At 42.7% G+C, this 12,602-nt stretch overlaps 1 protein-coding gene across 1 annotated transcript; it reads left to right on the top strand.

Annotated features, from left to right (window-relative positions):
• The first annotated feature begins 218 nt into the window (after positions 1-218).
• LOC138887190 (uncharacterized) lies at positions 219-806 on the top strand. The gene is made up of 2 exons (XM_070168912.1): positions 219-453; positions 556-806. The coding sequence occupies exons 1-2, from the start codon at positions 219-221 to the stop codon at positions 804-806; spliced, it is 486 nt and encodes a 161-aa protein (XP_070025013.1).
• The last annotated feature ends 11,796 nt before the right edge of the window (positions 807-12,602 follow it).

Consider the following 12,602-nt stretch of genomic DNA (forward strand, 5'->3'; position numbering starts at 1 on the left):
CTAAAGCCAAGGCTCCTTTGTCAAGGCCACCTCCACCTTATCCTCAAAGGCTTGCGAAGTAGAAAAATGAGAATCAGTTCAAAAAGTTCATTGACATGACGAAGAGCTTATCCATTAATGTGCCTTTAGTGGAGGCTCTTGAATAAATGTCGGGCTATGCTAAATTCATGAAGGACTTGGTAACAAAGAAGAGGTTTATAGATTGTGAAACTATAAAGATGACTCACCAAGATAGTACAATAGTGCATTCAATCGCCCTGAAGCTTGAAGATCTCGGTGCTTTCACCATTTTTTGCACCATTGAGAGTGCGGAGTTTGCTAAAGCTCTATGTGATTTGGGGGCTAGTATCAATTTGATGCCCTATTCCGTTTTCAAGACTTTAGGTATTGGGCAGCCGAGGCCGACTTCCATGAGATTACAAATGGTAGATAGAACGATGAAGAGACCATTGGGTATCATTGATGATGTGCTTGTCCGGGTGGACAAATTTATCTTGCCAGCTGCCTTTGTGATCTTGGATTGTGAGGTAGATTATGAAGTTCCTATCATTTTAGGGAGACCTTTCCTTGCTACAGGGAAGACCTTAGTTGATGTAGAAACAGGGGAACACACCTTCTGGGTGGGTGATGAGAAAGTGGTCTTTCATGTGTGCAAATCAATGAAGCAGGCCAACAGTATCGAGGTGTGTTCTTTTGTGGATCTCGTCACAACAGTGATAATTGATGACACCAATGCAATGATCAATGTGGAGGACCCATTGGAAGCCGTATTATTGAATCTTGATGTCAATGAGGATGCAAGCTGAGTGGAGTGCGTGCATTCTTTACATGGAATAGGCTTTTACTCTTATGAGCCTAGGAAATTATCTTTGGATCTCGAGAATAGAAAGACTCCACCAAAAAACCTTCAATTGAGGAGCCTCCGGTATTGGCGTTAAAACCACTGCCTCCACATCTTAGGAATGAGTTCTTAGGCTCAAATTCTACTTTGCCAGTTATTCTTTCCTCTTGACTTACTAACATGCAGGTTGATGCCACATTGGCGGTACTTCAAAAGCGGAAAAAGGTAATTGGATAGACTTTAGCTGATATTTGGGGGATAAGCCCTGCATTTTGTATGCACAAGATTATTTTGGAAGATGATGCAAATCCCTCCTTGGAGCATCAAAGGAGGTTGAACGAGGCAATGCAAGAAGTTGTGAAAAAAGGAGGTGATCAAGTGGTTGGATGGTGGGGTTGTGTACCCCATATTTGATAGCTCTTGGACTTCACAGGTGCAATGTGTACCGAAGAAGGGTGGCATGACTGTGGTTGTAAATTCACAAAATAAGTTGATTCCTACGAGAACCGTCACTGGTTGGAGGCTATGCATGGACTACGAATAAAGTTACCCGCAAGGATCACTTTCCTTTGCCTTTTCTTGATCAGATGTTAAATTGACTTGCTAGGCGTGCCTTCTACTGTTTCTTGGATGGGTATTCTGGGTACAACCAAATCTTGATTGCTCCGAAAGATTAGGAGAAGACCACATTCACTTGTCCATATGGCACCTTTGCCTTTTCTAGGATGCCTTTTGGGTTATGTAATGCACCAGCTACATTTCAGTAGTGTATGATGGTCATTTTCACCGATATGGTGGAAGACATTTTGGAGGTTTTCATGGATGACTTTAGTGTTGTGGGGGATTCATTTGATGAGTGCTTGAAAAATTTTGATAGGGTCTTGGCCAGTTATGAAGAAACCAATCTTGTTCTCAATTGGGAGAAATGCCACTTTATGGTGGTCGAGGGCATAGTTCTTAGGCATAAAATTTCAAAGCATGATATCAAGGTAGACAAAGCAAAAATTGATTTTATTTCAAGGCTCCCTCCCCCTACATCTGTCAAGGGAGTCCAAAGTTTTCTTGGGCATGCGGGGTTCTACCGGAGATTTATCAAAGACTTTTCGAAGGTGGTGAATCCTTTGTGCAAGTTATTGGAAAAAGATGCCATGTTCGTGTTTGATCAAAAATGTATGCAAGCCTTTTAACTTCTCAAGCATAAGTTGACCACCACTCCTATCATTACCGCACCTAATTGGAGCTCGCCCTTTGAGCTCATGTGTGATGCGAGCAATGTTTCAATTGGGGCGGTTTTGGGTAATAGAGTGAATAAAATGTTTCATCCGGTGTACTATGCGAGCAAGACAATGAATGATGCTCAAGTGAACTACACGGTGACCGAAAAAGAACTTTTGGCTATTGTGTTCGCAATGGAAAAATTTTGGCCGTATCTTTTGGGTGCTAAGGTTATTATTCATACCGACCATGCCGCACTTCGGTACTTGATGACGAAGAATGATTCCAAAGCTAGACTGATACGATGGGTATTGTTACTTCAAGAGTTTGATTTGGAGATTGTGGACCGCAAGGGTAGTGAGAACCAAGTGGCGGACCACTTGTCCCGCTTGGAGGAGGAGGGGAGGCCTCGTGATGGCCTAGAGATTAATGATTTATTTCCCGACGAACAAATCCTTTCGGTGTTGATGAAATATATGCCATGGTTTACCGATATTGCTAATTTTCTTGTAACTGGTATAATCCCGTGTGAGCTCTCTTCTAACCAAAGGAAGAAGCTCAAGCGGGATAGTTTGGATTTCTATTGGGATAAGCCATACTTGTTCAAGATTTTCACGGATGGTATGATCCGAAGGTGTGTCCCGGAGGAAGATCAATTGAGTATCTTGGAGGCTTGTCATTCCTCTCCCTATGGTGGCCATCATGGCGGGGCGAGGACGGCTTCCAAAATTCTTAGTTGTGGGTTTATTGTCCAACTTTGTACAAAGATGCAAGTGAACTTGTGAAGAGGTGTGATGAATGTCAAAGAGGTGGAATTTCGAATAAAGATGAGATGTCTCTCAATATTATTCTTGAGGTTGATATTTTTGATGTGTGAGGCATTGATTTTGTGGGCCCGTTTGTTAGTTCGTGTGGGAACACATACATTCTTATGGCGGTGGACTATTTTTCAAAGTGGGTTAAAGCCGTGGATTTGCCTAACAATGAGGCCCAGAGTATTGTTGCATTTCTCAAGAAAAGCATCTTTACAAGATTTGGTACTCCTCGTGCAATCATAAGTGATGATGGGTCTCATTTTTGCAATAGAGCTTTTGACACTTTGCTTTCAAAGTATGGTGCCAATCACAAAGTTTCTACTCCCTATCATCCTCAAGCAAGTGGTCAAGTTGAAGTCTCCGATAGGGAAATTAAAAGCATATTATCAAAGATGGTCAATGCAAATAGGACCGATTGGTCAAAGAAGTTGGATGACGCTCTATGGGCTTATAGGACTGCTTACAAGACTCTGATTGGTATGTCTCCTTATTGGTTGGTGTTTGGGAAAGCTTTCCATCTACCGGTTGAGTTAGAGCACAAGGCCATGTGGGCTTTGAGGAAGCTAAATCTTGAATGGGATGTTGCAGCAAATTTTCATGTGGAGCAGCTTAATGAACTTGATGAATTCTGATTCCATGCCTACTCTATTTCGTCCTTGTACAAGGACAAGATGAAGTACCTTTATGATAAATATGCTCATCGCAAGGAGTTCAAAATTGGTGATTTGGTTCTCTTGTTCAACTCTCGGTTACGTCTGTTTTCGGGGAAGCTTAAATCAAAATGGAGTGGACCTTTTGAAGTGGTATGTGTGACCCCATTTGGTGCTCTTGATTTAAAGAACAAAAATGGGGATTTTTTAGTATGAATGGGCATAGGGTCAAGTACTACTTGGAAAAAATTGATGATAGCCACGTGGTGGCACTTCTTCATCTCAAATGATTTGATGGTAACCTGCTTCATGCCGCGACATTAAATCAGGCACTTCTTGGGAGGCAACCCATGTGTTTTTCTTCTTGTTTTTCTTTGATTTTCATGATAGTATAGGATTTATGTTTGGACTAACTGGTTATGAGATGCTACAGGATTGTGTTGATGCAGTATAGGACATAGTGAAAAAAGTGTCAGGTCTCTAAAGTTTCAATGCGGACGCACTACATTTAGCGCGTACTGCATTGATGAAGAATGAAATGTCCAACTCTTTGATGTTTTCCACCACGGACGCATTACATTTTGTGCGGTCCGCGGTGGACCACTGCGGCAACATAGTATTTTGTGCGGACCACAGTGGGTTGCCTTCTCAAACTTAAAACAAGTTCTGTGGTGCGGACCAGTCCATTCTGTGTAGTCCGCATTAGGTTGGTAAGACTAGGCCCCAGGTCCTTTTCTACAAATAGGGCCTAAGACCCTCCTGTTATACTTTTCGATCTCTTGACTCTCAGAACTTATAAATCACTGTTCATCTGTTCTTTTACTCACGCTTGGAATTATTCATCTTAATTTCTTCTCACATCTGGTAACATCACCTTCTTTTTAATTGTTTTTAATTTTGTTATTCCTCCTTTACTTTTTGTTTTCTTGTCTATTATTCTTTTCTTCCCGTATTTTCTACAATTGGTTAGGTTAGGGTAGTTGTTTTCTTGATTAAAGTTGAATTAGGTAGTTAAACTCACTAGGCAAACACTCAGGGACCTTTATTCGGTGTAAAAATGGACATAAAATCAAAAATTTCATAAACCTTAAGTTAGTGCCGCAGCTGGGCACTCAGTGCGGACCATGGTCGATTCTGTGCGGTCCGCGGTGCCTTTGTGCGGTCCGCAATAACATTCTGTGTGGACTGCATTGCTGAAAGCCTTGCAATCTGATCTTTGGGGACTGCGACCGCACAATATTTTGTGCGGTCTGCATAGCCTGGATACAGAGAGCGGGTAGTCTGAACCCCACCTCTGTGCGGACCGCATTGCCATTTTGTGCGGGTCCGCATTGGCCTCTGTGCGTCCGCACTCCATTTTGTGTGGTCCGTACTGTGTCACCTCTGCAACTATCTACAACATTATCTTTTCTGTAACTCTGATCTTAATTGTTTTTATTTATACTAACACGCCTAATGGATGATGTTTGCAGACAATGGTGAAACAAAAAGGCAAGGATTCTAAACAAGCTGGTCGAGGTGAATCCTCCCGGGGAGGAAAACAAAAAATGGTAAGATTGACTACTCAAGCCTGGCAAAACATTAAAAACATGAGGAAGATGATTAAAGTTGCTGATAGGGACATTGACATGTCTGGGAGTGAGTACGAGCCCTCCCGGGAGAAATCTTCAGACTTACTCCCAGAGTACATCCCTGACTGGCCAGAGAGAAATAGACTAAGAGACACTCTTCCCACTTCCCCCGCTACCTAAGTGTCAGTAAATGTATCTTCTAGGTCGTCTAAGGGCTCAGCTGAAGGCAGTGGGGATGAATACTCCACCTCCCCCCACAGCTTCATTATCCGGAGAGGGTGTAGTAGGAGAAGAGGTAGTAGGAGAAGGGGGTGAGCCCCAAGTTGGCGGGGTAGAACGAACTAGAAACCTGAAGGTGTGGCAAGATCGGTTTGTGAGCGAGGTAGCTTATCACAAATTTAGGGAATGGTGGCCGGTGAGGAAGTTAATCCCGAAGAGAAGCTTTGTTGATAGAGACTTATTACCTCACAATCCCAATGTGAGGAGGCAGTTTAGGGAGAGAGTTGGCTAGGAGTATTTCTTTAACAACTATAAGGATAACGAGCACCTGGTCAAGGAGTTCTATACCAATGTTTCCCACATAAAAAAGGGCACAAAAGTGACCAAGGTGTGAAATCTAAAGGTGCTTTTAGACGGGAAAACAATAAATGATTACCTCGGTTTTAATGAGGAGGATGAGGAACTGTATATGGCAAAGATGGAATTGGGAGAGGAGGTCCGTCCCTGGTTGGCACAATATCTGGCAATCCCAGGTACCACCCCCGATTGGCTAAATGCGGGAGTGAAAATTTTGAGAAGAAGTCTGAATTTCGAAGCCAAGGGGTGGGAAACATTTATGTGTAGCATATTGGACCCCACTACTCATGACAACTCCCTCCCTCTTCATCGGGCAGTTTTGGTGGCATTGATCATGGCAGGGTACCCGATTAATATCGAGAAGGTAATGTCTCGGGTAATTACGCAGGTAGTCAGTGAGGGTGACAGAAACTACCCCTTCCCCAGCTTCTTGACCATGTACTTCAGGGACCTGAAAGTTGAAAAGAGGTCATTTGACGAAGACCTCATTCTCATGGTACAATATGCAGGGTGATGACAACCCAAAGAGAAAGAACTTCAAGGGAACAACTACTGCTCCAACTGGCCAGTCTGAAGAGCCAGTTGTGGTAGTGGCTCCTACTCAGCCTGCCTCTACCTCCACAGACATTCCTCCTGGTCCATCCACTTCAGTAGATCCCGAGATACCCTCTTCCCGAGCCTACCTAGTGACTGTACACCGACTGAGCCAGGCTTTTCTCAGCATCAACAACTGGATGCAGACAGCTTCATCCAAGTTGTCTATCCTCACTACTACAGTGGAAGCTCAGTCGGCACCTCCGCAGGTCTCGTAGTCTATCGAGGATGCCCTCAAGGAGATTCTAGCCAACCAGAAGAAAATCCTTGGCACCTAGAAAATGCTCACGGATGCTGTTGATTCACATAACAAGGCTCTCAAGGATCTTGCTAAGGATCACAAGAAGTTGAGGAAGACGCAGGCTTCCAAAGAGTCCGTAAAGGCGCTGAGGTCTGAGGTTGACAGGATGAAGATAGATCATCTGCCTTTGGACTTATTGCTATAGGACTCGGTACCAGTAGCTCATCCCCAGCCTGAGCAGTCCCAGAGGCCTCCCAAGAGGACGAGGATGATTCCTCGAGCAAACGATGCAGTCATCCAGTTGGCAGACCCACCGGAGACTTCAACCAGTCAACCACAAGATGCACCTCAGGAGCCTGTCCAGGTCCAGGCCCAGGTCCCAGCATCAGAGAAGCAGGCTATAGGGAACCAGTTTGAGGTTCCCGAGCATATTGAGGACCCAGGGACCACTCAGGAGCCCATGCAGACAGACGGGCCATAGGAAATCTCTGTATCTTTTTCCCCTTTTCTTTTTGGTGTTTATTTGGTTTAGTTGGCATTGAGGACAATGGCAGCTTTAATTTGAGGTGGTAGGCCCTAATTTTATGGATTTGGATTATTGTATATATTTGACAGTTTTTATGCTTTCTTTATTTTTCATCTTTGGTTTGTATATAATTTTAACATTTCATTACATTTCTCGTACTTTTATTTTACTTTGGGTCTATATATAAAGTTATGTTACATTGTACATATTCATCCCATCTATTGTATATTCAATTAAATCCCCTCTTGTATATATTCATTTTACTTTTGGCAATTTTTCTTTCTTAGCTTCTTATTTATGTTCGTAGCTTCTTGTTCTGAACGTTTGCAATAAGCCTTTAGTTTTCTTAATGCCACAATTCTTTTCAAAGGTGGAGTTTGTTGAACCGGGTGGCTCTTCCCAATGATGGATGGTGTGACAACCTTCTTAAGGGTTTGAGTCCATTATTCTTTTTGCTTTTTAGTAGTTAGTGGTAAGGGTACCTCAAGCAAAGTTTCACTTGGGCCTATCACATTTGCCTTTGATCTCATGGTCAAAAACAAATTGTTGTGTTTAGGATGATGAAAGTCATGATCTTGAGACTCTTGTGTTGATCGATAATCATCAAGTGGGTTTTCGGGACCATTATGTGCTCAAATCTTATCTAAGGTCGTTGTGGGCCCCCGACTCTGTGTCTTTAGAAATCCCATAGCTTGTGTGGTGAGAAAATTGCATAGCAAGTCCAAGTTCCGAGCCATTGGTCTAGAACTTGCCTTGAATGTTTTTTGAGGCGAAATCCTAAGTGAATTTTGACTTGAGACATGATTATAGGCTCTCATTGGTCCAAATGATAGCTTGAACACTTCCATAACCTACCAATGATAAGATCCCTAGTCAACCCTTTTGAGCCTTAGACCTTTTTCCTTCAAGAACCATGATACAAGCCTTTATCCGTTCTAAAAGATACCCTTTCTTGGCACTCGATCTTTTCCTTAGCACATGGCAAAAGTATAAGTTTGGGGGGAGAGACGAGGATTGCAACAAAGAGGTAAAAAGGCACAAAAATGAAGAAAAGGAAAGACAATAAGAAAGAAAGAAAAGTAAGAAAGCCAAAAAGAATGTTCATTATGTAAGAGAATAAAAAAGGGATTTCAAGAAAAGCAAAGAATGGAAGGTATGGAAAGTTGAAAAAGGAGAAAAGATTTGAAATGAATAATAAAGAGTGACAATGTGTCTCTCTAACCCCTTAGAAAGAAGTGAAAAGACTCAAAAAGTCAAGTGAATGTGTGCCAAAATGAAACAAAAGAAGTGCTTAAGGGAAGATGGATTCTACTTAGACCATACACTGCCTACCTTGAACCAAAAGCCTTCACTATATCTCCGCAAAAGCCCTATATGATCATGAGTTGAATGAACCTTACATTAGTAGTGACTCACATAAGGGGAAAACATATAGTACTTATAGCCGGACTTGTGACTTTTTTTTAGAGAGATGAGTGATTTTCCATTAACCTCGTTCTAAGTGCTACTATTCTAAAGGTGAGTTTTGTTTAGGGAGAGTTGAGGATGTGTGAGTTTGGGTTCCACAATGACCAAAGTAATAGAAAGAGTTCTTTGATGTGTTGAGTTAACTCTTGATGCTCTTGTGTCGCACTTAATCCATGGTGTTTCAAAGAGTAAATGTTGTTAATGATTCATTTGTATTGAGGGCAATTGTTAGTCCCAATTGATGCTAGATGAGGTTACTTTAGGACAACTGGATTTTCTTGGATTTTTCCTTAAAGGGTGGGTCTTATTTTGTTTGCTTGAAGACAAGCAAAAAGTTAAGTTTGGGGGAGTTGATAACTAGGGAGTTTGATACATTTTATACCCCTTCTTGCTTATGTTTTGATTAGAAAGTCATACAAAATAGTCCTAAAAGGCTCACAAGTTGTGCTTGATTGTAGGTTTGATCAACAAAGTGACAAGATGTCAAAGATCAGCTCAAAAAGGAGTGAAACTTGCACAAGTACCAATACAAGAAAAAGCTCAAGCAAAACAGGCCTAATGCGGCCGCACACCATTCTGTGCCGTCCGAACAAGTGAGGTTCAGAGAAGGTGATTTCCAGGCCAACAGGCAATGCGGCCGCATGAGATTTTATGCGATCTGCACTGAAGTCACTGCGGCCGCACTTGATTTAGTGCGGTCCGCAGAAACAAAGAACAAAGAGGTGCAAATTTTAGAGATTAAAGCCAATACGGTCCGCGCACCATTTCATGCGGACCGCACTAGAAGCCACCGGCCGCACTCGATTCTTTGCGGTCCGTATTACCCGAGTTAGGAGAGCTGGAATTTTATTTCAAGAGCCTTAGTGTGGCCGCACGTGATTTTGTGTGATCCGCACTAGCCCCGTAGGGGTATTTTTGTCGAAATTTTCAGCTTAGTATAAATAGTTTCTTTTCCCATTATTAGGTCATCAGATAGTTTTGGTACTGGGCTGCGCTTGTGACTTCGAATATTTTAGTTATTTTGAGTAATTTTAGCTTCATTTCAACATTGAATCTTCTAGTTTATCTTAGCATTTAATTAATATGAGTTTTTCTTCATCTATTTCTTTGTTTTCTTCTCTAATTATGAGTAGCTAGACCCATAAGCTAGGGTTGTGGCTCAACCCTAGTATGGGTAATTGATGGGTCTTATGTTTTCTGGATAGATTGACTATGGGCGTTTGATATTTGGGCTAATTTCATGTTTAATTGTTGAATTGGTGGTTGCAAACACTAGTTGTTGTTTAGTTGACTTTGGCTCTTCTTGAGAAAGAGAGCCTGAGTCTTTGAAATTGGTCCAACAACGAATTGGGGCATACTCAAGAGATTGATAGCCCCAATTAAAGGGTTAAACATAGAGATGGCAATACCCGACTTGAACTTTGATTGCTTGTGCAAATTTCGCATACCCAATTGGTCTTGAGAAAGTCAATTCGGGAAAAATCACTCGAACCACCGAGAGGTGTAGAGTGGGTAAAAATCGTGTAACAGTTATATCATACTCCCCAAATATGTCAATCATGCCTTAGACTCAAGTATCTGTCAATTGACCACCAAGGAAAAAGTCACTATCCTAGTGCCTTTTAACCATTTGAACAACTCGCAATAGTTTACTCTTAGCCTATTATAGTTTAATTTAGCATTTTAGTTTGATAAAATTAAAAGTAAATCAAAAACCCAAAAATGTTAAGAAGTGCAATTTGGAACACATACACAACTCGACTTTAGGCAGACACCTGACTCCAACTTCTAGCTCCCTGTGGAAATCGATCCCGACCTCAATCGGGTAAAAGCTGCTTCGACCCTTTCTCGCTACTCAATAGTAGTGTAGGGTTGGCCTCGATCAAGGATGTAGGTCCGGATTTGTATGCCCAATGAGGATGGGCTTCGGGAGTTGATTCTGGAGGAGGCCCATAGCTCGCGGTATTCCATTCATCCGTGTGCCGCGAAGATGTATCAGGATCTGAGACACCATTATTGGTGGAGAAGAATGAAGAAGGATATTGTGGGATTTGTAGCTCGGTGTCTCAATTGTCAGCAGGTGAAATATGAGATCTGAGACCGGGTGGCTTAGTTCAGCGGATTGATATTCCAGAGTGGAAGTGGGAGCGGATCACCATGGACTTTGTAGTTGGGCTCCCACGGACTTGAGGAAGTTCGATGCTATTTGGGTGATTGTGGATCGGCTGACCAAGTTTGCGCACTTCATTCCTATGTGTACTACCTATTCTTCAGAGCGGTTGGCAGAGATCTATATCCGGGAGATTGTTTATTTGCATGGTGTCCCAGTTTCCATCATTTCAGATAGGGGCACTTAGTTTACTTCATAGTTTTCGAGGTCGGTGCAGCGAGAGTTGGGTACTCAGGTTGAGTTGAGCACAACTTTTCACCCTCAGACGGACGGGCAGCCCAAGCGCACTATTCAGATATTGGAGGACATGTTGCGTGCTTGTGTCATTGATTTTGAAGGGTTATGGGATCAGTTTCTACCGCTTGCAGAGTTTGCTTATAATAACAGCTACCATTCGAGTATTCAGATGGCTCCATATGAGGCTTTATATGGGAGGCAGTGTAGATCTCCAGTTGGTTGTTTTGAGCCAAGTGAGGCTAGGCTATTGAGGACAGACTTGGTGCAGGATGCTTTAGAAAAGGTGAAGGTAATTCAGGAGAGGTTTCATAAAGCGCAGTCGAGGCAAAAGAGTTATGCTGATAGGAAGGTTCGGAATGTGTCGTACATGGTTGGTGAGAAGGTTCTGTTAAAGGTTTGCCCATGAAGGATGTTATGAGATTTGGGAAGAAGGATAAATTGAGTCCTAGGTTCATTGGGCCTTTTAAGGTGCTTCGAAGGATTGAGGAGGTGGCTTATGAGCTTGCTTTGCCACCCAACTTGTCAAATGTGCATCTGGTATTTTATGTTTCTTTGCTCCAGAAGTATATTAGGGATATGTCTCATGTTCTGAATTTAAGCACGGTTTAGTTGGATTGTGATTTGACTTATGATATGGAGCCTGTAGTTATTTTGGGTCGTCAGGTTCGAAAGTTGAAATCAAAGGATATAGCTTCAGTGAAAGTGCAGTGGAGAGGTCGGCCGTGGAGGAGGCTACCTGGGTGACCGAGAGGGAGATACGGAGCAGATATCCTCACCCATTTGAGGCTACAGGTATGTTTCTTGACTCGTTCGAGGATGAACGTTTGTTTAAGACGGGGAGGATGTGACGACCCGACCAGTCGTCTCATGAGTTACCGCTCTATTTTCTCCATTTATACTTCTTATTGCTTTGTCTATCGGTTCTATGTGTGTTCAGGTTGGTTGGCTCATGTTAGGAAAGGATTTGGTAAGGTTTGAGACAATTAGTCTCTTTTGAGGAAGCTTAAGTTGGAAAAGTCAACCGGATGCTAACTTATGAGTTAGAGGGCTCAGATGTGAGTTCTGACGGTTCGGATAGCTTCGGGAGGTGATTTGAGACTTAGTAGCGTGATCGGAATGTGTTTTGGAGGTCCGGAGTAGATTTAGGCTTGAATTGGCGAAATTGGATTTTTGGCGTTTTTGGTTGGTAAGTGAGATTTTGATATAGGGGTCGGAATGGAATTTCGGGAATTGCAGTAGTTCCGTTGGTTCATTTGGGACATGTGTGCAAAAGTTTAGGTCATTCGGACGTGGTTTGGTATACCTTTTTTATCAAAAGCGTAATTCGGAAGATTTTGGAAACTTAGGCTTGAATCCGATGTGTTTTGGTTGATTCGATGTTATTTGGGGTGTTTTGAAAATTGGTACCGGTTTGAATAAGGTTATGAGATATGTTTGTTCTTTTTGTTGTGGTCCCGGGGCCTCGCTGTGCTTTCGGATGGTTGACGGAGAGTTGGAAATATGGTTTGGAAGCTTAAGTGTGGAATTTGCTGTCATAACTGCACCTGCGGCTAGGGGACCAGAGGTGCGGTCTTGCAGAAGCGAAGTTTTAGTCACAGAAGTGGGCCTGGGAAGGCAGAAACTGCATAAGCGATAGAATAACTGCACCTGCGATGGCGCAGGTGCGGATGGGCATCGCAGATGCGGAAGTGGGGGTTTA

Source organism: Nicotiana sylvestris, chromosome 3 (genome assembly GCF_000393655.2).
Source record: "Nicotiana sylvestris chromosome 3, ASM39365v2, whole genome shotgun sequence".
In the NCBI taxonomy this organism is placed as follows: domain Eukaryota; kingdom Viridiplantae; phylum Streptophyta; class Magnoliopsida; order Solanales; family Solanaceae; genus Nicotiana; species Nicotiana sylvestris.